The sequence below is a fragment of the Chelon labrosus genome (assembly GCF_963514085.1).
Source record: "Chelon labrosus genome assembly, chromosome: 10".
NCBI classification, from domain to species: Eukaryota; Metazoa; Chordata; class Actinopteri; order Mugiliformes; family Mugilidae; genus Chelon; species Chelon labrosus.
The window spans coordinates 3,933,744-3,961,679 of NC_140360.1; the positions used below are offsets into that span (position 1 = coordinate 3,933,744).

At 44.5% G+C, this 27,936-nt stretch overlaps 1 protein-coding gene across 1 annotated transcript; it reads left to right on the plus strand.

Moving 5' to 3' along the window:
• Nucleotides 1–1,033: 1,033 nt before the first annotated feature.
• LOC311495025 (glutathione synthetase-like) lies at nt 1,034–14,074 on the plus strand (the record flags this gene model as incomplete). Its single annotated transcript, XM_084554326.1, has 13 exons — nt 1,034–1,041; nt 1,863–2,031; nt 3,819–3,964; nt 4,187–4,262; nt 6,767–6,906; nt 7,016–7,132; nt 7,237–7,317; nt 7,446–7,523; nt 11,365–11,431; nt 12,409–12,603; nt 12,889–12,970; nt 13,074–13,263; nt 13,358–14,074. The coding sequence occupies 13 exons, from the start codon at nt 1,034–1,036 to the stop codon at nt 13,479–13,481; spliced, it is 1,473 nt and encodes a 490-aa protein (XP_084410452.1). The 3' UTR covers nt 13,482–14,074.
• Nucleotides 14,075–27,936: the final 13,862 nt, after the last annotated feature.

Consider the following 27,936-nt stretch of genomic DNA (forward strand, 5'->3'; position numbering starts at 1 on the left):
GCTTTTTTATTTTCTTTTTGAGATAGCAAGAAACAAATCCAAACATGAACTGGAAACAGACAAAGCAGATCGGCGGGACCCGAGGAAGAAGGCTGACAGGTGGTGATGCCCGTTCAACTCTGGAACAATGCTTTTCTCAAAGTGTTTACATTTGTTTTCACGGCACATGCCACTCAAAGACAGAGTTACTGAAATTCTGTCGGGTTTTCCACCGCATTCTAGTCCAACAGTGGTTTGTGACAGGGTGCGGACTTTGCATAGTGGGTGAGCAACACTTTATCCCTGCAGGGGATTTTAATGAACCTGTTGTTTCCACCGTGGAGACGTGAGCTTGTTCCTTGTCAGAGGCTTGTGGGGGCGTGGCTTAGACGCATGTAAATGACACTGTCTGCATGGGTGTTAACCCTAACTACTGTTGAGGGGCAGACCCTACAGTGCTGCATCAGATCAGAGGATGATTAGTTAGTTCCACCAGCAGCGTCTGCGTTCTCTCGGGCAACTCGGTCTCTGTGGTGAAACTTCCTCAGAAGTAGAGTCAGACTGAAAAAGAAAGGTAAGCATGTGTGTTACTACCAGTTACTTACCGGCCTAGGCCAAACAGATTCCTTTCATACATTTAAACAAAGAAAGGCAAAGCAAGACGTCTTCTTATGAAAGGAAGTGGGTTTGGAGATGCATTGCACAAATGTGCTCACTCACATTTATTAATAGATGTGTGGTAACGTGGTAGTTTTGTTCTGCAATGTGGGATAAAGGGTACTTTGTTCTGTGGGACTTGGTGAATCGGCACTCTCTTCAATAAATAACATGGACGTGCCGTGTGTACACACATCCACACAGAAGAAGAAGAAGAAGAAGAACCGACTTTGATCACAGCTTTGTCTAATTTCATCTTCCTTCTTGTGGTCACCTGGAGCTTTTCCAGCGGTGTCCAAGGCGGTTATACGTGTCCTGAGAGCATGATTGCACGTGTCACGCGTGCTTAGTCTGCAATTTTAAAACCCACAAAACAAAACGCACTTGTACAGTAAAGATGACACGGTCAGCTGACTTGACTTCCTCGGGCAGATCATTCCAGGCCCTAAATGCAAAAGCCCCTGACCTTGTTTGTTTTCGGCAGAACATTAGACCTCTGCCCTGGTGGTAAAAAGTCACTGATAAAGCCGGGGGGGGGGGGGGGGGCACGGCCCTCAGAAGCTTTAAAAGTGGTCAGTAGTAGGTTTAGAGTTTAGAAATGTAACTACTTGTTACTACCTGCGATTGGTCCACTTGGTAGTAGCGTGTTTCCGCTTTAGTATTTCCGGCTGCTTCTCCATCTCCGCAATTTTCGAACCAATTGTTTTGGATCAATAAAGATGGAACACATGGAGGAAAGGTTAAATGAGGAGGTTCGGAGATACAAACATTTGTAGGACTCGTCTTCGGTGCAATTTTGGCAAAAGTTTCAGTCGACATATTGGAGAATTGCTGAATTGAGTTCAGTTGAGTTCAACATCAAAAACTTGCCATGAGTATTGGAGTTAAAGAGAAGAAAAACTTCATATAACTTAACGGGGCTGGAATGTTTTACAGTGTAGATGCTCGTGCAGCAGCTGGGTGACATAGTGACACTTCCTGTGTTGTATTTTTACCCCTGCATTTAATTCACCCACTCCCACTCCCACACTCACCCACACATCCTCTCCTGCTTCACATTTCCCTCTCGCACATCACACCTGCCTCCGTCGTCATCGTCTTGTTACCCGTCCTCACGCAGTTAGCGTCACAGGCTAATTTAGCCTCCTGTGTTCTAATGATTAGCACTTTTGCCAACAGCTGAGGTACCCAATGCAAATTTATGTGTAATTTTTTGGTTTCCTGAGACTTTCTGGTGTTTTGCCCTTCAGGAATATCATGATCGCAACCCAGGTTTTCCTCCAGGAGCTGATCGTAAACCCTGACAGACTCAACCATTTAGTGGACGAAGCGAAAATGGCGGCTCTTCAGCATGGGCTTGTAATGCGGACACACGAGACCCCGAATTCGTCAGAGGTAAGGGCGACCACGACAAGGTTTAAGTTCTGTCCAGTGATTTGTCTTCCGCTATAGGGGGACATTAGCCTGGAGGCCAGACCAACTTCTGTGCCCACTAATGTTGTCTGACAGTTGGTCTAAAGTCACTTGATTAATCAAATCGCTTGGGCATCTGAGCACTGTGGAGTTGATTTTGTTAACAACAAAGTGGCTCTGATTGCTTGGAGGACCGTCCGGTTGCATGTGGAGTTTTATTTTTTTTGTCTCTGTATCAGTTGAAACATGCCACATGATGAAATCCAAATGGCGTGTCACCAAAAGTGGTTTACACTTTTTTTCATGTTGAAGATGACGCGGCAGATTCTCTGGTGTCTTGGCAGCTGCAAGTGTGGTAGAGGCAGCATTTTGCAGAATCACCGGCACTGAAAACCAATTTAAGATTAAATACAAATCATGCACATGCTGGGTAGGAACAGATATGGCTGTCAGCGTACTTTCATATATACACTGCCTGGCCAAAAAAAAGCTGCCACCTGGATTTAACCAAGCAAATAGGTAAGAGCCTCCTATTGGATAATTACTGCATGGGTGATTATCTTTCAGCTGACAACAAGTTATTTAACCCCAACTGATGCAATGAGTAGCTTCTCATTTCTTCAACAACCATGTCTAAAGACACATCCTGTGGTTGTGGAAAAGATGTTAGTCTGTTTGAGAAGGGTCAACTCATTGGCATGCATCAAGCAAAGAAAACATCTAAGGAGATTGAAGAAACTACTAAAACTGGGTTAAGAACTGTCCAACGCATTATTAAGAACTGGAAGGATAGTGAAGAACCATCGTCTTCAAGGAAGAAATGTGGCCGGAAAAAAATCCTGATTGATCGTGATCAGTGATCACTTAAACGTTTGGTGAAATCAAATCAAAGAAAAACAACAGTAGAACTCAGGGCTATGTTTAATAGTGAAAGTAAGAACATTTCCACACGTACAATGTGAAGGGAACTCAAGGGATTGGGACTGAACAGCTGTGTAGCCTTAAGAAAACCACTAATCAGTGAGGCTAACTGGAAAAAAAAGGCTTCAGTTTGCTAGGGAGCATAAAGATTGGACTCTGGAGCAATGGAAGAAGGTCATGTGGTCTGATGAGTCCAGATTTACCCTGTTCCAGAGTGATGGGGGCATCAGTGTAAGAAGAGAGGCAGATGAATGATGATGCACCCATCATGCCTAGTGTCTACTGTACAAGCCTGTGGGGGCAGTGCTATGATCTGGGGTTGCTCCAGTTGCTCAGGTCTAGGTTCAGCAACATTATGTGTCCAAAGAATGAGGTCAGCTGACAACCTGAATATACTGAATGACCAGGTTATTCCATCAATGGATCATATTCCAAGATGACAATGCCAGGATTCATGGGGCTCAGATTGCGAAAGAGTGGTTCAGGGAGCATGAGACATCATTTTCACACATGGATTGTCCACCACAGAGTCCAGACCTTAACCCCATTGAGAATCTTTGGGATGTGCTGGAGAAGCCTTTGTGCAGTGGTCAGACTCTCCCATCATCAATACAAGATCTTGGTGAAAAATGAATGCAACACATCTCGAGCAAAGGTTAAATACAGCGGGATGTAATAGAGGTGTGACAACAGCCTAAGAACAGAAATTTCCTTGTGGAAAAACATCCTCAAACTAATTCAGTTGCAGCTCCACAGCAGCCATGGGATGCTGTGCATTAGAGACACAAATGAAATTCGAATTTACAGCTCCTTTCCAGTAACATGATGCATCTGTGACGTGTTTCCAGGTCGTGACCTACGCTCCGTTCACTCTCTTCCCCTCTCCTGTGCCCAAAGCCGTCCTTCTCCAGGCTCTGGAGGTGCAGACTCACTTCAACACACTAGTGGACAAGATCAGCCAGGACCCAGACTTTCTACAAGAGGCTCTAACGGGGTACGTGAGGGAATAGTGGTAGCATGGGTGAGAAAATGTCTCCATGAGACAGTCGGTTTGCTACACCAGGCAGCTGGTGCACGTGGTGACACTGCTGTACAGGTGCAGTTGTGGTTCTTGAACAAGTTACCATGTAGAACAGAATCAAATGAAAATAAATCGGTTCTTTGTTTTGCTGCTTGAGTAATAATGTTTGATCCTTTGTCTCCTTCCACACCCTAGTACGATCCAGGCAGATGAGTTCACAAACAAGTTGTTCAGGATACACAGACAAGTGCAGCAGGAAGGTCGGACACAGGTACAAAACACGAGATGCAACGTCAACCAACAGTTTTTAATATCCTGGCTTTTCACTGTTTGATATTTGACATCAGAAAACTGCCCCTACCCAGCCTGTGGCACTACGTTATGAAATATTCCATTCTCATTGTATGCTTCTGTCCATCCGGGGGGATTGCTTTGTGTTCAAGAATCTGAGGGCGGGTGGCACAGTGGTGTGGTGTTTAGGACTGATGCCTCACAGCGAGAAGGTTCTAGGTTTGAATCCCTCAGCCGACTGGTTCCTTTCTGTGTGGAGTTTGCATGTTCTCCCTGTGTCTGTGTGGGTTCTCTCCAGGTACTCCAGCTTCCTCCCACCGTCCAAAGACATGCTGGTTAGGTTCATTGGTGATTCTAAAGTGTGAGTGTGAATGGTTGTCTGTCTCTCTGTGTTAGCCCTGTGATAGACTGGAGACCTGTCCATAGAGATGTTATGCTTGAAGCAGACGCTCGAAACAGTGTCGAGCTTTCAAAGCAGAAGTATCGCGACAAGATGTTTCGATGCCTTGCTTCATCAGTTGAAAAATCACGTGACTCCCCAAATGACGTGTCACGGGATTGTTAAACTCACAATGCTTATAAATGGGGACAATCCCTCAGATGGTTGTGGGTTTTTGAGAGGAGGAGAGTTTTGCATATGTTACATTCATTGATTTAGAACGAGGGAGAGTGAAGTTTAAGGTAAGATTAGTATAACATTAGATTAACTTGCATACTCACATTGGCATTCACACACTATACATTGATTTACATACCTGTATACATACACAGATGAGGAACAGACTAAAGCCTAACTCAGCTGAAATTATCTTGTTTTTAAATAAAAATCTCTGAACCACCCAAATCCCCTTCCCAGTTTCACAAGCATTTTGAAAAAGTACTGTCATCACCATCCCTAGATGCAGAAGCATTTCACTTATTTCGTAAATATATTTTTGTATTTCTATCAATCTTATAAAAGCATATATTTAAAACATACAGTATTATATGATGGCAAACTCATACAAGTATGTTATTTTCTATAAAAGAAAAAAAATCAAGCATTTCAAGATGCACATACTGTAGATCCTTTATTGTTAAGCAAACACAACTTTCTGTTTCACGACCCTTCGTTTCATGTGAATGCTATGTATAATATTATCCAGCAGATGTCGCCACATTTAATTGTATCAGATGCTTCGAAACACCTGAACCATTTCAACACAGTTGCTTCAGATTGATTCAATGGTTCAGAAAGCTTCGGTTTCTCCATCACTACCTGTCCAGGGTATACTCCACCTCTCACCCAATGACAGCTGGGATAGGCTCCAGCCCCCCGGCTCCAGGTTTTTCTGCTTGGATGCTGAGAAACCTCTTCCCTCGTCCAAGACAAGTATTTAGTTTGACTTAACTGGCAATTCGTTCAAGACTGAGCTTCTCGCAATCATCTGTGGGGTTGATAATACAGAAGAATCAGAATGATTCATCCCTCCACCAGAATGGGAATGGTGTTGAACGTAGCCCTGGTCCTCCTGAAATGTACAATCATCTCATTGGTGTTGGTCATCTGCAGAGTAATCTGGAAACACATGACGGGACTCCAGAGTATATACTCAAAGTCTATACAGGCTGGGAAGGAAAGATAAAACTAAACTTGAATAAATTACAAACTACTGGCTAAGGGTTGACACCACTGCACTGCATCTTTATCTTCAATTAGGACGATGTCCGTAACAGGCTGACCTGATAAAAAGCTGCTACCTTTTCTCCATTGGGAGTGGATGGACACAGGAGACAAATCCTTTCTTTTGGTAGCGATGACAGCTTCCAGATTTGATTTTCAGTAAAGCAATACAATGAACTTCAGGATTTTTTTAGCTGATTAAGCTCAGATTTGAACAATTACCACCAATGCAGGGTAAACTCTTTTACCATTCATCAAACAAACTGCATTTCCTCCATAGTTTTTTTTTTTTGTGACGTAATTTTCGTTGATTTCTCAGGGGCTGCCATGTAATTGGACATGTCAGCCTAACTGTAAATAAAATGTTCATATTTGGTGGCAGATCCTTTGCAGATAATAGCCCTATTCGCACGGGACTAGTTTTACCTGGGGATCTCTAGACACCTGTAATGATAACAGAGGTGGTCTGTGATCTTAATCCCATACAAATCGCAAATTACCAACCATATATCTCAAAACACAAAGGTCCTGCAGCAAAACTACTCCAGTGTGGCTCGGCATCTCTGTTATTTGGAGGTGTGGTTTCATTTTTTGAAGAGTTTTATTTGATTCATGTCTTTTTTTCTGCCTCTTTCTGAATGCTGTGCTACAAATCAAAGTGTGGACAGGGGTAAAGGTGCAAAGTTGAGATGTCGGTGACCCATTCACAGAAAGAAGCTCATAACCACGATGAGATGGATGACATGCGACCAAAGAATATGTCCTCCTTTGTGAGGCTTTTCCAACCCTTGACTGCATCTCTCTGTGTGTCTTTCATCCAGTCCATTGTGGTGGGTTTGAACCGGTCCGACTACATGGTGGAGCGTACGGCCGATGGGACGTCCTCCCTGAAGCAAATAGAGATCAACACTATTGCTGCCGGTGGTTTTGGCGTGACCGACTGCCTCCCTGCGGTCCACAGGTATCTGAAGATGTGTCGGAAGTGTTTTGATGAACTCCCAACGTTCCTTCCTTCCCTCCCTCGCTGAATGTGTGATTTGATTTTTTTTGGTTCTACCTAAATATCTCAGGCACATACTGAGATCTGTGGGTCTGTTGGAGGAGAGCAAGTGTGTCCATGAATCCAACAGGACTCCTCAAATGACTGCCGCTCTTGCCAAGGCCTGGGAGCTCTACGGTCAACCAAAGTAAGTACGTTTGTATGGAGAAATATTAAGAAGAAAGGGAGGTCTCATAGACTTGAATATTAACAAATTATGGACTACAGTATGCTTTGACTCTCTCTCTGCAGGGCAGTGATTATGTTTCTGGTGGAGGACGTCCAGATCAGTCAGCTCACTCATCGTTGCATTGAGCGAGAGCTTTGGAACAGGTAGGGACGTAAGATTTAAAAGGTTTGCTGTGACGATGGCGTCTCCGAAACTTCGCAACGGCTAAACTTTCCCATACGCCTTGAGCAAAAACTACTACTCTGAGACGACTTTCTGTATTCCCGTGCAGGAATATTCCGGTTATCCGCAGACATTTTGAAGACGTGTCAAAAAAAGGATACCTGGACGGTGACAAAAGATTTTTTGTGTGAGTATGCATTTATTTCTCATAGCCTTTGGACAAAATGCTCTTTCTGTAAAGGGCAGTAAGATCTGGAACAGTCTTCCACTCTCTATAAGGGAGTGTCCCACATTACAAACCTTCAAAACTTACCTCAAGCAGTGGTTGAAATCAAACCTGGCTTGTAACCAGGGCAGGAATTTCACGAGGGCCACCAGGGCCATGGCCTTCTGCCCTTGAAAAAAATATCTGCCCTAAGGCCAAGGTGGCTTTGAAGCCCTGCCCGCACTGCCCCAGTTGGTTTTGCTCATCGTCAGTGGTGGGTTTGATTCGAGCCTGGCATGAACCGCTCGGACGGGCTATAACCGGGGTGCCCATTTCGACGATCGCGATTGACCGGTAGATCGTGAAGGTAGTGCGGGTAGATCGCGTGCCATTGAAAAAAATGTTTTACATGTTAGTCTAAATCATTTATCTGTTGCACCTCCAAAACAAACAGCAAGACAAACGTTCATCTTTATTTATTTTTATTTTATATTTGCAACATGCCCTCAGTTCTCCTCAGCCACGCACAGCTTCTTTCTTAAAGAGACAGCGCTATTTTTCTAAATTTTACTTGATAAAAATAAAAACAAAGATGGATAGAGCTTTTAACACAGTAGCAACAATTAATATGACTTAGGATATATATCTATATATAGATAGATATTGTTGTTGGTATATAATATATATATATATACACATGGGTAGATCACTTTGACTTGGTCATTGTAAAAGTAGCTCGCAAGCCAAAGAAGTGTGGGCACCCCTGCTGTAGTTTGTTTGATTGTTAGCTATCTAACAACACATCAAAAACAAATTGTAAGCCAGATATTGTTCAGTGGTGTCATGGCGTTTCAGTGTTTTGCAAATGACATGAGAGTGCTATTTTTAAAAATAAAAAGTCTATTTAGTTTATTTTATCTCCTCCATAATTTTCCTTGATTGAGAAATCGGTCTGGGCTCTTATGGGTTAATCAGTGGCCTATATGCTAGTATATGTTTACAGTACCGTTTACAGTCAAACATTTTGATGCACTGTAGGCTCAATTTTGATCAATCAAAAATCTGTGCAGCAGTAGTTTTTTGAGGACAGTCTGAAGATGCTCTTGCCTGAAGATGCTCTTGCACATTTGGTGTCAATTGAGCAAAAATTGAGGGTGGAGATTGGTTTAATAAGTTTTACAGAACTGGGCCCTCATTAAATTATGGAATAATTAAAAAAAAAATAATAATAAAATAGGCCTATTTGTGGAAAAAAATATGTAATATTTGAGTTACATAAAAGCTTTTTATTTGTTTTCTTCCTAATTGTCCTTGAAATAGTGGTCAAGAACCCCCCCCCCCAAACACAAAAATGGTTTGACCACTGATCAAAATTTGATGTTGCCGTTTGATTTGAAGTTCAGTACGCTCAAAATGTGCGGTCAGCACTAGTCCGGTGCTCAGAAAAGGAAACAAAAGAGAAGAAGAGAAGAAGAAAATAGAGGCCTTAAAGATTTTCTTAACAAATATTTAAAAAAAGGTGGTGACAGCTGGGACTAGTAAAGTGAACGTAGAGCAAGGTTAGAAACAGCGCAGCCAACGCTTATCAGCCGGCTAGCTCTAATGTTAACGTCCATTAGCTTGTATAAAAGCCTGACACATCTACGATTATCTCGTCCCGGGGCCAGGCAAGACTGTCAGCTGGCCTTGGTTCAATAGTTTCTTATCTTCAGACATAAAAAAGTATAGGAGATGTTTCTTTACCTGCTTGACAGTTTTGACTGAGACTCCAATCTTCCACAGAAGCGTCATTAGTCCTTACATTAAATTCATTATGGACTTGGACTTAAAATCATTGTTTTATTTTATGGCCTTTGTGCCCTCAAAAAATTGACAAGACAAAAGGCAAAGTGGCCTTGACCCTAAAATGACAAAATTCCAGGCCTGCTTGTAACCATTGACTTTTTAGTAATGCACTGTCTGGTCATGTGCTCTTACTGTGACCTATTGTCCTGTGTTATCTGGCTAGGGACTGCGGATGCAAATTAGCATTGTTGCTATAATCCGGCATATTTACGTCTATTGCTGTCTGAACAGATGTCCTTTAATGTGCACCGTGGCGTACTCTGATGCCACTCTGATGCCACTGTGGGTTCTACAGCAGAGAATCAACCGGAGAGCGATGACGTTTTAGTTGCTTTATTGAAGATCACAACAAATCCACGCATCATTCGTTGTCGTTCGCAGGCGTGCACTCGATTCTGCGCTGCCGACAGCCGTGTGTGTGTCTCTCTGCATCATGTCTGGTCTTCTCCCAGGTCCAGCACGCTACTGTGTTAAAAGGAGAGAGTGATAAGCCCAACAGGATGCAGGTGTGCCAATCACTCTCCCCTGAACCCTCTCCACACCTCGCTCCTGCAGCTGATGCACCACGCCCCCCACATGCATTGTCCCTATCAGATAAATAAATATGCATATTCACATGAGAGCTGCATGAGAAGAGTGATATTAGATGCATGCACGTAGGCTCGCAATGAAGACGGGTGAATATGATGCAAGAAGCAGCAACATTTTAAAGATACCTTATCAAGACAGAGGGTAAAGACATTTTTAATGGTTAAGATAGCGTTGCACCGTGTGGCTAGGTGGTAGGACACCTAAATGGAGGACACTAACATGGAGGCAAGGATGGCTCAGTTTAATGAAGGCTATCTAAAGGTTGTACAGAAAACACTGCCACGTAAAAGCAGGTGGCGAGTCCAAACAAAGGAGTACGCCAATGTAAAGTTGTCCAACAAAACGTGGTTCGGAATAATCTAAAGAAATCAAAGAAATACCAGGAGACATAAAGAGATGCCAGCAATGAACAAGAAAGGAACGCAAGCAAGGAAACGGACACATGGATAACTGAGGCAGGACTATATATACGCTGAGAACCAATGAGGGAACAAGACACAGGTGAGACCAGTTAGGGAGGAGCAACCGATCAGGACACAAGGAAAACCAAACATGACAACGGAAGAGACAAAATCGCAGAAAAATCATGACTCATGAATTATCTTATCTGAGTCTACAGTCCAGATTAGACAAATTACAGTAGCGTGCCTGCTCCAGACGGGTTCAGATTACACGATATAAGCATATAAATAGTCCAACCGGAAACTCGTAGGGCACTGGTTGGACCCCATGAACAAGTTCTTCCTGCTCTCCTGTCACATGACAACTTCAAGACAATAGCTTTAACCAACGGAAGCCCAAAGTAAAAGATTAAAGTTGAAGTATAGACGACTAGAACCCACCCACTGATCTCTCGGTAGCCTGGAGGCTTATCAGAACACAACATGAGATGAGTGTTTGTTGATATTTGCTTTCTTGTAACCGATTCCTTCCCGGCACTTCCCGCCCGACGGCATCCACCAGGCCGGGAAGCGTCAGGCTGGTCGTGTACCTCGGCCAAGTCCCGTCACAGAACACTGTTATCACCAAATCTGATTAATGGTGCGACAAGCGGGAAGCTGTCGAGCTGACGTCCGACAAGTGTACCATGAAAGTTAAACTGATGCCAACTTTTTTATTTTTTTGTTTTTGTTGCAGGTTGATGCCATGACAGGTCAAACAATTATATGCTATTGCTTCACCTGTTGCAGTATAATGTCAATGTTCCTTTGCAAAATGTTATCACTCCTTTTAATCTGATTTGCCCTATTTACCAGAAAATGTTGACGGCTTTTGTTGTGAATGTATTCGGGAATGGATTTCTTTTTTTTTTTTCACTCACATTAATTAAAGCCTGATTATACCAGCTCTTTTAATCGCCTCTGGCTTTCTAACTGTGTCTCTGCAGAGACGGGCTGGAGGTCGCCATAGTGTACTACCGCTACGGCTATATGCCAGACAACTACACCGAACAGGTAAGATACAAACATTTCTCAGAGTTTGTAGTATAAAGTGCAAACACAGAGCTTCATTTTTGGTTAATGATTATAATCTTTATCGCTAGCACCCTCTTTTTCAAGTCATCATTAAAAAGTCTGCAGTAAAACACATAAAATACAATTTAAAAACTCAATTAAAACTCATTTAAAACCAGGACAGGTTCTCCCATTAAAAGTAAGTTTTAGGAAGAGATTCAATGGAGATCACGGGGTCAGCTGACCTGATGTCCTCGGGCGGGTCATTTCACGGCCATGAATAGTGATATAAAAGCCATAAAGAGCTTGGGAGATCTTAAAATCAATTCTCAATCATCCTGCTAAAACAGGAATGATGTGACCTCTTCTCCTGATTCTGGTTCCTGTATTTTGTACCATCTGAAGTATAAAAAAAATCGTAATATATATGTCCACAGAGTAAGGAAGCTGTAAAATAGAGTTAAAAGACACTAAAACACGATGTAGAGCTGAGGAAAACTGCATAGGTGTAGACGATTATTACACTGTTGACATTAAAATATATATATTCGTTCATTTTCTGGAAACGCTTGTCCTCTGGAGGGTCGCGGGGGGGGCTGGAGCCTATCCCAGCTGTCATTGGGCGAGGGGCGGGGTACACCCTGGACAGGTCTCACACCTACGGTCAATTTAGAATCACCAATGAACCTAACTAGCATGTCTTTGGACTTGGAGGGAATGCAAACTCCACACAGGAAGGAACCAGTCGGCCCATGGATTAGAACCTAGAACCTTCTTGTTGTGAGGCATCAGTGCTAACCACCATGCCACTGTGCCGCCACTGTATATACTACTTTAATCAGTTTTTGAATATAACAAGACACACTGAAAAGGTCTTAGTGGAATACCGATGCCACCACAGTCCTAGGTTCACATGGTTCTTGATGTTCCTCTCCAATCCAGCATATGTCTAACCCATGAACTCCTGTGCGGTGCAGAGCTGGGACGCTCGTCTTCTGATGGAGCGCTCTCTGGCCGTGAAATGTCCAGATATCGGCACGCACCTGGCCGGGACCAAGAAGGTCCAGCAGGTGCTCGCCAGGCCTGGAGTCCTGGAGAGGTTCTTCCCCGAGCAGCCTGGAGTGGTGGAGCAGATCAGGGCGACGTTTGCTGGCCTCTACACTCTGGACATGGTGAGAAAGCCACGCCCACTGCTACTGTTGTTTTTAATCACGCGACGTGTGCAGAGGCGGAAGTCGTGCTGTGCGTTGCATTTGGTTTGATTCAGGTCAAGAATCTAGATTTCATTAGTTTCTACTGGGTTTTTACCAATCAGGCATAACATTATGACCACCATCCTAATATTGTGCAGGTCTCCCTTGTGGTGACTCATCAGAGAATGGACATGGGCCTTCTGAGGGTGTCCTGTAGTATCTGGCAACAGCTTCTAAATAAGTTTTCCCTCCTTGTGGCTGCAGGGTCCTGAAGGAGACCAGGCCGTGGCCATGGCTTTGGCCAACCCGCACAAGTTTGTCCTGAAGACTCAGAGAGAAGGAGGAGGTGAGACCAGAGCTTTTCTTTTCCTCCTGCTACTCTTACTGGAACACTAGAAGCCGGTAACCGTGCACCTGACCTCACGCTTCTCTGCTCTTGCAAACTTTAGGGAATAACTACTTCGACGACGACATAGTCCGAGTGCTGCAGGAGTTGAAAAGCGACCCAAGGAGAGCCGCTTACGTTCTGATGGACCGGATTCGACCCAGGACGGAAGAAAACATCCTGCTGAGGAGAGGGCTGCCGCTCAGACTCACCCCCGTTTGTTATGAGATTGGAGTTTGCGGAGCCTACGTGAGGTACGGGCGCACTCAGACATGCAGGGCTATAAATGTAAATAAAAAAGTGACTCCAGGCCGGACTCAGTCATGATTCGTCTGTGTTTCCATGCAGGCACCAAGGGGAAATGGTCCTGAATGAGGCTGTCGGCCCCATTCTGAGGACAAAGAGCGCGGAGCACAATGATGCAGGACTGATCGGTGGAGTGACCGTGTTTGACACTCCACTTATAATCTGAGCACGTGATGTCCTGCAAGGGACTAGAACTTTTTATTGATTAGACTCTTGTTCCTTCTTCTCCAGAGGCTGTTCTTTCTCTGTTCTCTGTTTAAAATATGAACAAAAAAACGTATTTGCACTAACAGGAGAGCCAGACCTTCCAGTATTTTCCCCATTGAATCAAAATGCAGCAGCTTGCAGTTACGCACGCCGAACACTAGGTGGTGGCAAAACCCAAAGCATTTCCCACCCTCTTGTAAACACACACACACGTCAGGAAACCGCAGAGTTTAAATGAGGCCAGCCAGATCACTGGGTTCATGTGAGCTCCTGTGCATGCAGCTTTAAGCGGACGCTGTGAGACTCAGCCGTGCAGGAGGTAGTTCCCCAAACGCATCACTGACTCGTTGCTAAATGAGTAATGCTTTGAGATGTTTCTGCAGTTTGGCTGCACAGCAAAGCTGACTTGCAGGTTGCGCATTTGCTCATTATTTATTTATTATAGCTTAATTTAAATGCAGATGTTGATTGCAATTACTCGAACTGACGTTAATAAATTAGCGATGCATCTGTGCAAATGTAGCATCTGAGTGTTATTATTGATCAGGAGATTATTACTAATATATATATAACTAATACTAATTCACTTGAATGTCAACTCTGTCGCCGTGGTTACCTACAGGTTAATAAAAATGTGTGCTTGATTACAGTGTCAGCTTCAGGCATCACCGCGTGTTCCTGTTATTTCGTCCACCTCCTGTTGTTTCCCTTCCACATGACGCGTTGTTTTCTTCGTGGCGCTGACTCATGAGGGTGACACATTCCAGCGAGCCGTCGGGGTCGCCAACCAGAAACCAAAGGGTCATTGTCGGCGAGGGCCCGTCAGCGCCGCAGAATGTCCCACAGGAAGCGGCGTCCAGGGCAACAGCTGGAGAAAAACACCTCTGTGTGTGTGTGTGTGTTTCTGTTTCTGGAAGCTGTTTTCCCGGGGACGGGGGTGTTTGCGAGGTTACTAGTAATGTTCGCTTGCTTCCATTCTTATCTGTCATCGGTTACTGTGAAGGGAAATAATATAATCATCCGGATTTGAAAGTCTAAACGACGAAAGTGTTTTTACATCAGTCGGGACGTCCCCACAAATCTGCAAGTAGCAAGAGTGGGTCTGGAAACATGTCAGATTATTTGGGCGAAAGCAACATCTAGAGAAAAACACCTCTGTGTTTTGTTTCCGGAGGCTGTTTTCCCGGGGGAGGGGGGTGAAAGCAAGGTTGCGAGTGTGAATTCAGGCTAATGGGGAAATGTTGCTGGTAGACCTGTTTCTCTCATCGGTTATTGCAGAAGCACTGATATTATCATCCGGATTTTAAATAAGAAATGTGTTTGATATCGGTAGAGACGGCCCTTTGAGTCTGCAAGTAGTTCAAGAGTGGACGTGGAAACGGCTCACGTCACCAGATCATTTGAAAAGATCCAAAAAACACCTCTGTGTTCTGTTTCCGGAAGCGGTTTTCCTGGGTGAAGGTGTGAATGCATGTTGCGAGTGTGAATTCAGGCTGAAACGGGGAAACGCTGCTTACTTCTAAGCGCTTGTTTGCAGGTTTCTCTCATTGGTTATTGTGGAAGCACTGATATTATCATCCAGACTTTCATTCATTCATTCATCTTCTGGGTCGCGGGGTCTGCTGGAGCCTATCGCAGCTGTCATAGGGCGAGAGGCGGGGTAACACCCTGGACAGGTCTCCAGTCTATCTCAGGGCTAACACAGAAAGACAGACAACCACTCACACCTACGGCCAATTTAGAATCACCAATGAACCTAACCAGCATGTCTTTGGACGGTGGGAGGAAGCTGGAGAACCTGGAGAGAACCCACGCAGACACAGGGAGCGCCCAGACTTTAAAAAATCTGAATAACAAAAAGCGTTTGATATGAGCCGGGACGGCCCGACGAATCTGAAAGCAGCTCAAGAGTGGATCTGGAAACACCCCACAGTACCAGATCATTTGTAAAGCTACAGAAAATGTTTCCAGAAGCTGGTGGAGGTGGATGCAAGGTATGAATTCAGGAGAATGGGGAAATGTTGCTTACTTCCAAGTGCTTGTCTGCAGGTTTCTTGCAAAAGCACTAATGTAATTATCTTGATTTTAAAAAAACATCCAAAAAGTACACGTGCCATATTAGTCGGATATTAGTCGGGACGGCCTGATGAATCTGCAAACGGTTTGGGACGTTCAAGAGTGGATCTGGAAACAACAAGCAACAAGCAACAGCTACAGAAAAACACCTTTGTGTTCTGTTTCCGGAAGCTGTTATCCCGGGGCGGGAGGGTGAATGCGAGGTATGAATTCAGTCCGCGGGGCTCAGTCTTGTTCCTGTTCCTGTAAATTGCCACACGATTGTGACGGGAAGCTGGAACCAAAACATGACCTGAATGTCAAATCTTACTTCTTTCTGCTTTCACAGTATGATTAGCAAACGTGTATAAGTCATCAGCCGGCGTCAAACTGAAAAAGTCTCACCTCTCATCCTAAGAAAACCGTCCCGGAGAGAGAAATGGTTTGGATTTGACACCGGTTCAAGGTGATACTTAAATGACTGCCAACGACAGGAAGTGAAAACAAATTCCACAAATTACACGTGGTTTGTGATCTGAGCCATGACAGGCATGTGCTATCACTTGGCATCTTTTCTGGCATGCACATCATTTGGTCCAGGATGTATTTTGTTTTGTTTTTTATTATTATTGAAGCGCACCCTCTTCTTGTAACCAGACTCTATTAAATGTTCACGGGCCGGTTACGAAAACTCAGCCCGAGCTGCTTACGATGCAGCTCCACACCTAACATTTGCTGTGTAATAAGCCAGTTACACAAGCATTGGCCCAGTTAGCCAGTGACCTCTCTCGCTCTCTTTCTCTCTCTCTCTCTCTTAAGTGTGAGAGTGTGGATTAGTGTGTATATGTGTGTGTGTGTGTGTGTGTGTGTGTTGCACAGACAGAGAACAGGGGGAAGAGGATGTCACGATGTGGGTCACAGCAGGATGGAAGTGGGTCACAGTCACCCTGCTCTTCTCTGTTTCTGCAAAGAGGACGGCGGACGGCGTCAGCAGAATTTAGATATGTGTTTACGTGAGCCGGTGCGCCTAATCAATAACAGTTTCATGCGAAAAAAAGTCAAAAATATTTCGGCTGTGGGAGTGTTTTTCCTGAGGAGACACGGCGACGCTTCATACCCACCTTTGTTCTTGTGCTCCGCATCCTATTGACAAGAATAGCTGGAAGTAAAAAAACACCACTGTCATGTGCCCCCCCTCCCCGGCTCTCGTTGCGTCTTTGACCTCAACTCCCTAATTTCTATGGTGGTGGCATGGGTTTGTTTGTTTTCCTCTGTGAATGCCAGAAAACATCTCTTGACATCAGCTTACCTTTTGTTACCTTCCAGGAAAATGCAGCGTTACCGGCATTAAATGATATTGTTTCGCGTCAGTGGGAGAAACATTCTGCCAGACACGTCGCCCCGTCATCGCAACAAGGAAAGGAAAAACTAAAATTATCTTTAGTCATGTTCGAGGTGTCCCATGTTGGCATAGCTGATTGGTTAGGTCCAAAACCTTGGTCCAGACTGAAATATCTTAAGCAAGTGAAATTTCATAAAAGCACATTTAGAATATACACCGATCAGCAGGACAGTGTTCTGCTGGGAGATGTTTGGACCTGGCATTCATTCAATGGTGTGGATGTTACTTAGACATGTAGCACCCACCTAGACCAGACCAGGCACCCCCACCCCATAGCAATGACACTCCTTGATGGCAGCAGCCATCCCCAGCAGGATGATGTTTTAGGAACAACTCAAAAAAACATGAAGAACAGCCCAAGGTGTTGACCTGGCCTCCAGATTCACTAGATCCCAGACTGATCAAGTATCTGTTGGATGATCCACAGAGGCCCCTCCCCTCAAAGGTCCCCCCACTAACAACATTCTGTTGCCAGACACCACAGGACACCCTCAGAAGGCCCATGTCCATTCTCTGATGAGTCTGTTTTGGAGGCACAAGGTTTAGGGTTAGCAACAGGCTCTTATTTCGTCCTATTTAAATAATTCATTTAAGCCATTAATCAGTCACGGTGCACTTACAACAGCACTGCAGCTTAACCTTCCACTTTAAAATCTTAAGATCTCACTCACGAGATGCCTGCTTCCCTGTCCTTGTAGAACCCCTTTTCTCTCTCTGGTTATTGTGAAAGCACTCATACAACCATCCAGATGTAAAATCTGGTTTGATATTAGTCAGGACAGCCTGATTAATCTGCAAGTGCATTGAAAGATTTAATGTGCGGTCTACACTTCTGCATCAATTCGACCCAAACCTTATGCAGACCCGAGCGCTGTATCCTGACGCGCACCTCCCCAGAAATGTAACTACGTGTCACTGCGACGCAGACCTCAAGAGCTGCGATTGGTCCACTTGTGTGTTTCTGGCTGCTTCTCCATCTCCGCAATGTTGTTGTTACAGAGTGAGCCAGACTGACATGTGCACAAGTATAAATGTCTGGCACTGGCGTAGGTTACGGCATCTATGTCCCACAGTGGTATAAACCGCACTAAAGAGGGGATCTGTCTGAACAACACACTAGCAGGTAGTCTGGGCCAAAGTCAGGACCAAATTCCTCAGCTGATTGTTGGGAGGCGTGAATTTGGGAATAAATCTGACTAAGACACTTATGGTCAAAACCAGAAAGAAAGAAAACTAGACGACGAATGGGCGGTTTAGGCTTCTGTGTCAACTTGACGCTGCAGCCTGACGTGCACCTCCCCCGAAATGTAACTACGCGTCACGGCAACGCAGCCCGCAAGTAGGCAACGTCCGTAGGTTACGGCGTCTTGTCCCGCAGTACTTTAAATGAGCCTTGAGGGTTATTGCTTCGTTTTCATTTCACATTTGATTCTGATATTCGTCCCCAGCCAGCTCCTCAGACCTGATCACAGTTTCACAGGATCACCTCAGCAGTTCACTACATGCCAGTACGTTTGTACCGTTGAACACATTGTACCTGAAGGAGTACAACGTACTTGCCAATGATTATGCAAGTTTCTGATTTACCAATCTTAACACTCCACAGTATGTTGTGCCCTGACAGATTAGATTGACTAAATTTAACTCTAGTTTAGGATAAAAGTCTCAGCTTCTGGCATATTATCACGTTCCCTCTACCAATGTCTGACTGTGCATTCTGCACATTTCAATATTTGTAGAGTCAGTGTCATCTCTTGGCCTGCTTGCTTGGCTTGTAGTTTATTATCCCCCTCTGTTCTGTCAGCGCTGTGCGATGATAACATCCTGTCCTCTGCTGTGAATGATTCCAGTAACAGTCGCAGCAGTGACAGACGATTTCAACACCCTGAAACTCCCACGGCTGCCGTATACATTCCAGCCACAAAGCCAGGCCTACCTGAGTTGGCTCACAGGAAGCAGAAATGTCCGCATGCACTCACAAGCGAGCGAGCGAGCAGGAACAGTCAAGGTCACTTCCTGTTTTTGTACCTTTTCGGGTTCTTCATTACACACCACATAATCCCCAGTTTCCTCTGCTAATAACGTCCGATTAACAAACAGCCCAAAGGAGAGTTCAGGGAGGACAGTCTGAGGAGCTTTTTATGTAACTGCGGCTCACTCTCCCTACTCAGCACTTCCTATCAGTAAAATCCGGAGCCGGAAAAGCCTGCACTTACCAGCAGTGTGTGAGTGTGTGTGGGGGGGAATAAATCACTGTAAATTTAGATTTAAACCTCCGTGCAAACCTCACCTACAGTCACTGGACGGGAAACCCTATCACATAGCGAGTTTGCAAAATTAGAATGTGTGTTCGTGCACGAGAATAAATATCGCCGACATTCAGAGATTGTTCCGTCTTTTGAGGCTCTGTTGATGCTAATGATGCTATTGTGTGTAAATCTGGGGCGGCACAGTGGAGTGGTGGTTAGCACTGATGCCTCACAGCAAGAGGGTTCCGATTCCATTTGAATCTTTGGGCCGACTGGTTCCTTTCTGTGTGGAGTTTGCATGTTCTCCCCGTGTCTGCGTGGGTTCTCTCCAGGTACTTCAGCTTCCTCCCACCTGTCCGTAATTGTAATTGGTTGTAACTGTAATTGGTAATTGTTGATTCTAAATTGGTCGTAGGTGTTCATGTGAGTGTGAATGGTTGTTATTTAGAGGCTGCGTTTCGGTGCCCCATTCACTCCCACTATATGGATATACGCGGATCTAAATGTCATCCAAACGACTCCAAATGACACCAAAGTTATATGGGTGAGTAAACGATCGTATTTTATGCCAGAAATAAGGTTCAGGTTGTCAAAAACAGAAGTTCCTCTTTAAGTAACTTTCTGAATAACGAAGTCCTAGACAGGTGGAGGAAAAGAACGAACGAACAGCCACAACCTCCCAGAAGTGAAAGTTGCTGTTGGTCTCTGACGAGTCGGACCTGACGACTGTCAACAAGCAAACACGGGGCTAATGACTCAGTTTGGGTTTTGCATAAACCAGCGATCGTATCAAAGATTGGTGAACCTTTGTTCTCGGGATTAGTCGGTCTCGGGACAAGCGGTTACAGAAGTATGTGTGATCTATTACACCAACAAATGAGTGAGCAAAGGGAGGCCCTAGCCCTTGGTATTACCCTTGGCGGCTGTGGCTCAGTAGGTAGAGCGGGTTGTCCACGAACCAGAGGGTTAGCGGTTCGATCCCTGGAATGTGCCACATGCCAAAGTGTCCTTGAGCAAGACACTGGTGTGTGAATGTGTGAGTACCAATGAGTACTATATAAAAAAGCAAGGCCATTTACCATTTACTATGGCGGCTCCTAATAAATGGCTGTGATCTAATTGGTGCAACTGGTCCAAAGTGGTCCCAGTTGCTGTCTTCTACAAAGTCTTGGGTCTCTCAATCTCTAGCTGTGAGAGTAGCATTCAGGGGTCAACATTACCCCTTTTGATGACACTAAACAAAGCCCATCCCCGGCTCCCTGATAAAATCCCAACAGAAGAACAAGCCCCAGGTCCACAGAGGCAGGGGTCTACCTTTTTTTGCAGACAGGACCAGGTGCAGGTGCAGACTGTGCAACGATACCCCCGAGACCATGACAGTTGCGCTCAGGACCATCTGTGCAGAGTACGGCTCGGAAGTCCCCAAGTCCCGATGGGAGGCGCAACCGAAAGAGGTTCAGAACATCCGAGAGAATACCTGAGATTTCGAGTCGCAAACCGAGAAGCAGCTGCTGACTGGTGAACGGTGAGCAGACGAGGGTAGCCGTGATAGATGTGGCGATCTCTGCCGACTGCAACGTCAGGAAGAAGGAGCACGGGGAGAAGGTACCGGGGGGCTGGAGGAACAGCAGGAACAGATGTGGAAGGTGGTCCCAGTGGTAACAGGAACATAAGGGGTTGTGTCGGCCCAAACTGAGAGAGTGGCTTCAGCACATTGCAGGTACAGAAGTCTTTGTCAAAAACAGTGGAGGAGCAGCTAAGATACTGCACAGAACTTTGAAAGACCCACTGGTAGGCCCCACTGGTGAGTGGGAGTTTATATTAAAATATGTGATTATTCTTGGTATCTGAAATATTCTTTTATTTTATTTGCCGTTATACCATTTTTATTTTATTTGTGTATGGTACTCCTGTGACTCATACACACCAGCTGGATGAAAAGTAATCCATACACCGAGGGAAAGATTAAATTTCTGAGCCTTTCCCTCCTGTTTTTACAGGTATCATGACGCACTAGGCTGAATCACAGCAAAACCTGTTTACTGCCTGCATCCCTTTCATGCAGCACCGCTCATCGTAAATTATCAATGAACGCGCCGCTGCCAATCGACAGTCCACTACGACACCTCTGAGAAACCGATCAGCATCTCATCTCCGAACGGCTGCAGCCGGGGACTCGCAGGCAGAAGCTCGAGCGTTGCCACATCACATGCTCTTTATTGGTTTTTCAGGAATGAGGAAGTGTGTGAGGCAGCATCTTTACGGGAAGGCAGCCAGTGAGGGAGGGAGGGGCGAATGGGAATGCACGTGGGCGGGGAGGTTATGACAAATATTTGTTAAGACAGGAAGAGCGGGACGAGGAGAAGGCGAAGTACAAAGGTGAAAAAAACTTTAATTACATTTGAGGCCCGGGTAATCGCATTTCTCATCTTACTCACGCTGCGGTTGGTTTGCCGCGCACCCGCCCAGCTTTCACATCATTATTGTCGCTGTGTTACTACTTGCATCCTCTTGGCAAACTCATGGTCATTGTGAAAGCAGAGTTATTTGGCAAAAGGCTGACTTATTCAGAAGGGGATCCACTGTAGCTTGGGGCAACGATACACTGTGTTCTTTTTCACAATGTCGTCAAAAAAGAATGTGCTCCAGTTTTGGGAAAGAGATAAACAGACAGAAAAGACACAGTGTGCAGCTAGCATCCCCGCCTCACTAATCCCTGTGTGAAAATAATCAAGTCCTCTCGACTTTTGCCCTGCATTCTATTGCAGTTGTGCGTTTTTTATTTTATTTTTTTCAGATCCAAATCTGGTGTCGGTGTGTCTGTTCTCTCACTTGCTGACAGAGACGGGGGAGAGGGGTGGGGGGGGGTAAGAGAGACCAGGCTGACCTTTTCTCTTAAAGGAAATGGCAGCAGCCGGTGCGCTGTGTAATGTGGTGAGTCAGTCAGAGAGGAATGTTGTGCTCTCCCCCCTCTCCTCCCACCCCCAGCATCTCCGGGAAACCTTGCGCAGGTTCTCACAGAGTGATGTAGAATTTACATTTCTTTAAAAAAAAATAAAAAAAACAGCCCACCCGCTTACATCTTGTCTGTTTTTTTTTTCTTCTTGTGAAAAATAAGAATTTTTAGCAGATTAGCAATCGACCAAAGCCACAAGGCGCCTCAGGCAAACAGGCTGTGTGCACTCTACCCTTTGAACTGACAGCCTACTTCCTGTATGTTGACTAATCCCGAGAACAAAGGTTCACCGATCTTTGATGCGATAGCTGGTTTATGCAAAACCCAAATTGAGTCATTAGCCCCGTGTGTGCTTGTTGACAGTCATCAGGTCCAACTCGTCAGACACCAACAGCAACTTTCACTTCTGGGAGGTGAGGATGCAACGGAACATCGGATCGGTGCACCGCGATTATAGTCAACGTAGATGTCACGGCCTAGGATATTTCTGTCTGTGTGTGTCTAAGTTCCGTCACCGCTGATCGACTAATTGATTGCCGCCTTTCGTGGCAGCCGTGTTGCGTTCTTTATCTTTGAGAATCTTGATTGCAGCCTTTCCTAAAACCTAGCGTCATTAATGCAACTGTGCCGTAGTTCCTGTGCGTCGGCGGCACGGCTAGGTTGTGGCTGTTCGTTCGTTCTTTTCCTCCACCTGTCTAGGATTTCGGTATTCACAAAGTTACTTAAAGGGGAACTTCTGTTTTTGACAACCTGGACCTTATTTCTGGCATAAAATACGATCGTTTACTCACCCATATAACTTTGGTGTCATTTGGAGTCGTTCGGACAACATTTAGATCCGCGTATATATATATATATATCCATATAGTGGGAGTGAATGGGGCACCGAAATGCAGCCTCTAAATAACACATTATCTGCTATGAAACTTGATCTTTTCACCAATATTTTGTTGAGTTGATCGTATTTTATGCCAGAAATAAGGTCCAGGTTTAATGTCTAGATTGGGGGTGTCAAACACACGGCCCGTGGGCCAAAATCGGCTCGCCAGAATCTCCAATCTGGTCGGCGGGATGAATTTGCATACTGCAAAACTGCTCGTCTTAATTTGTCCACAAAGAGTTGCTCTGCTTCCGTCAACCAGAACTTAACAGCAGATGCAAGCAATGTTGAAAGTGTTTCGTGGAAGGGATAGTTCATTAAATGTTATATATACATAATATACTTATACTTCTTTGGACCAAAACAAATGGGAACACTTAGCATAGTCGTTATTTATAGTTTATTATTCTATTATGCTACTGGTCCGGCCCCCTTGAGATTAAATTTGGCTATGCCCCTGAACCACAATAAGATTGACACGCCTGCTCTAGATAAAACAGGTTTATGGGTGCTACCCTATCCTCTTTTATGTTCGGTTAATATTATATGAGTGTAGATAGGGAACCTGGTTTTTGTTTTTATCTTAGAGAGCAGACTTCTTCATTTTTAGCTTGTCTTGTATTTACTTTGAGTAGCATCTACTGTTTGCTGTTGCTGTTCTTCTTTTCTAAATCTGCTCACATTAAACAATTCATCGCCCACTTTAAGAACCTGTTGCCATTTGTTTCAGTTGCAGCTCGGTCACGTGCTGCTTCCTTTAGTGTTTGGCTTTGAGGATATATTGGGTTTGTTGTTTTTTCTTGTTCAATTTGAATGTCTGGACCGCTGCAGTGTCTGTCCCTTAAGCCGCACAGATACTGAACATTGCCACGGCTTTTATGGTTTGTTAACTAACACTACACACCTTAATCAGTCTTTATGCATGACCTGAACCGGCTCACGTGGTAGGGATTAGTTGTGTAACGGCAGCATTGTGCTAGCAAACAGTCCACAGATAGTAGGTGTAGATCACGGAAAACACTTTGACATGTCACCGTTAAGAAAACACAAATAGTGAAGTATTAATGAAGGTCAGCTTGCTGAATGCATACACTTTGAGTGGGGAGTGTCCTGCTTTTGTGTGCGTTGGTGAAGCGTCAGGTCACGCAAGGACAAGGACATCATCATCAACAGCTCAATTGGGAAAATGGCACATTACGATAAAGCTTATTCAAACATAAAACTGGCAAAACAACATGTGCACTCTCCAAAACCATTGACATTCCCAGTGCCGGCACATTGGGTGGTACCACTGAAATTAGTACAATAATAATACTAAATGCTCTAAACACGAAACCTGAATAGTGATGATGGCATCCTAATTCATGAGCTGCACCCAGCTCCCGTTTGAACTATTGCTACATTAGCCTAAACAAGATAATGTTAGCCTGCGGTTAGCCTAAATACCATAACCTTAGCTGCTACGTTAGCCTGAACATAATAACATGTTAACCCTTGCGAGCCTTGCTGCGCATTGCTGCAACTGTCACAATACGAAAACATCAACAATAACATTCTAAGATACTATATACTATCATGTTTTCTAAATTCTTGCATACTCTGTTCAGCCACAACATTATGACCACTGACAGGAGAAGTGAATAACATCTAAACCATCTTGTGACAATTCAATGTTCTGCTGGCATTCTGACCCAGCATTCATTGGTGTGGATGTTACTTAGACATGTAGCACCCACCTAGACCAGACCAGGCACCCCCCACCCCATAGCAATGACACTCCTTGATGGCAGCAGCCATCCCCAGCAGGATGCAGCCTGACACAGACACACATACAAAAACACTTTAGGAACAACTAAAAAAAAAACATGAAGAACAGCACAAGGTGTTGACCTGGCCTCCAAATTCACTAGATCCCAAACTGATCAAGTATCTGTGGGATGATCCACCAAACACCACAGGACAACCTCAGAAGGCCCATGTCCATTCTCTGATGAGTCACCAGTGTTTTGGAGGCACAGGGGAGACCTACAATAATATAAGGAAGGTGGTCATAATGTTACGCCTGACCGGTGTATGACATGACAAGGCACAAGCCTAGTAATGGCCAGATTAAAGACCTAAAATAGGTTCTTGCTCTCTTATGGCAAGGCAAGGCAAGGCAAGTTTATTTATATAGCCCATTTCGTACACAGAAGGTAACCCAATGTGCTTAACAAATCATATAAAATCAACAAATATTAAAATATCAAAATAACTAAAACAATTAAAACAATCAAGGCAATAATAAAAAGATAAAAAAAAAAGAATAATTTAAAAAGAATAAAAACAAACAAGAAAGAAGCATGGACCCCAGAATACGTGTCATTTTAACTTTCTTTTGCCAAAAGTTGTCAAAAACCAGCCAGTAGTCATTTGACAACAATTTCATAATAGATAAATCCTTCAAGTATTTATCAATTATGAAAATACTTGAATGATTTCAAGAAAGTTAATGCGTTACATGTGAGTATTTGCTAGTTTTCTATGAAGTTTCTCTGATAGCAAACTAAAAAGTGGCTGTTGGACAGAAAACCCTTTGTGTTCATTTGTCAATAAGGGTTGAATAGCAGTGTTTGTCATTTTATAGAGCAAAGTGCAATCGATTAGCAGAGTAAATCATTGTCAAATGTACTGATGATGAGGGCCTTAAGTATTTTTTGCAGGCATTCTGTGACAAACGTTGCGTATAGACTCTCTTCTAAGACTCCTAAAGTCCCTCAAACCTATTTTTTTTGGCCTTTCATGAGCCCACAAGACGTAGGACCCAAGGTGGTTGAGCTTCTGCGTCAGCGACCCAAATTTCCTACAAATTGGCACATGATTTAATTCTCTGAACTCAAATTATGTGGAGTAAACCCCGGGCTTTAGTGCCTCGAGGGGTTCTGGGATCACATGAGCGGTTGTCCGATTGGCCCAGTTGGTGATGCATGGCGGCTTTAATGCTACTTCCATTGTTTTTCAAGTTGAATGTACAGTTTTGACCATGAAATAAAAAAAAAACTACCCAAATACAGGCTACTATATAAGCTTACGGTTTATAACTTTGCGAAAGCCAGCCGTGATTTCCAACCTGCTAGAAATCTGAGTGATTCTCCAACAGCTCCATCACTAAATGTTCTGGGAATTAAAATAAAACTGTCTTTGAATGGTGTGTATCTGATGTTAGGAATAAAGGAGAAGATTAGCCTTACTCAAACATTTATACAAACTGCCACATACCTTCTGGTTTGGGCGTGTTTTATTTTTAACGGGTGGAGAGAAATCATATGACATGCAAATGAATTACATTTCGAGGAGTTGTTGTTTTCAAGCCTTTATGTTAAGCTACGTAACAGCTTACAAAAAAAAAACCTGAATTATTCCTTCAAGGCAACAGTGTAGAGTGATTTGACATTTATGGGGCCAAGAGGGAGGCTGACACGGCACAGGTCATGACATGAACTCGAGCACGCACCGTCTTCCAAACGCAGCACAGAACCCTTTTTTGGTGATTTTGTCCAGAACCTTTCTTCCAAGCTTCCTCGTCCTCCCCTTCCCATAACCTTTCAGATTCAAGGATGTGCCGCCTCCCCCCTCTCGCAGCCTATCAGCCGCTCAGGGAATTAGCCGGAGAGAAAGTCAGGGTCACCCCTGGCTCAGACGAGTTCCTCCCACTACCCTGGAAACCCAACAGGCATCCTGGAGACAAACACAGAAGAGCCACTGAGCCACCACAGCGAGTTCCCGGACTCCCACAGTTCCCAGCCAGGCCTGGGAAAAAAAAATACTCACTGAAAATGTTTCAACTAAGGCAAATAAAGGAGAAGAGGCTGTTCAAGTGTGTTTGGTGGGAACCTCCAGCTAGCTTGTATGAGCTCAGAAAGCCTCATTTTTGCTGTGTTTTCTTCTAGCAGAAAGAGAAGCAAAGTGAATACTTGTTTGTTGGCCTGGTCCGGATCCAGACAAATCTTATCCCTTAGCCCAAATGCTAAACTTCCTGTCTGTGTGCTAACTCTGCTATGTGAATGTGTACTATAAAAGTTAGCCCTCATAGTCATGAACCCACAGAAACCCGACCTTTGGCTCTACTGGCTCGTTTCGACTTAGTTTCGCGCTCCCGTGACTTTCCTCTTTCGATTCACTCCCTTGGCTCTCATTATGTCCATCTCCTATAGAGGAGCGCTAAGCAGCTGCAGAGCTCATAAGTAGGTGTAGTTTATTTATGTAGTACTCAAAGCCCTTTACAGTCACAATGACACATCTACTTATTCGTTCAAACTTGCATGGAAAGGGATCAACTCCGGGTTTCGGTGTCTTGCTCAATGATACTTTGGCACGTGCCCAATCAACGTAGCATCCAGGGATGGACCTACTAATCCTGCTAATTTGTGGATGGCTCAACGTATTGAGCCCAGCTAAAAATGCTCAATGTATGACAACCTGTTCTTTTGGAACAAGTTACAAAGGCCATGTGTTTACAGATTGACGCTCATCAACGATCGTGTATGAGTCTGCTTCACTACAAGCTAATTTCGCCAGTTTTGCCACCTTTTATATAAATCATCAAGCTAAAGCTCTGTCTGTTTATTTATTTATTTTTTTTTGAAGCGTCAGGTATCAGCAGTGAGAAAACAGGGTGGGAAAAAAAAAAAGATTTCAACCACAGCCCTTTTGCACGATATGGTGGTACCTGCGCGTTTATGTACCCTACCGAGGCGAAACCGCGGCCCCGTGTTCGGGCTTGTCGGTAGTGGAGGTGTAACACGGTCAGGGACGGCCACAACCCGTGGGATCCAGCGTAGCCGTTGAGAGTGCGCCGAGGTGGGGCAGAAAGCTGTCCGCCCTCTCCCTCTC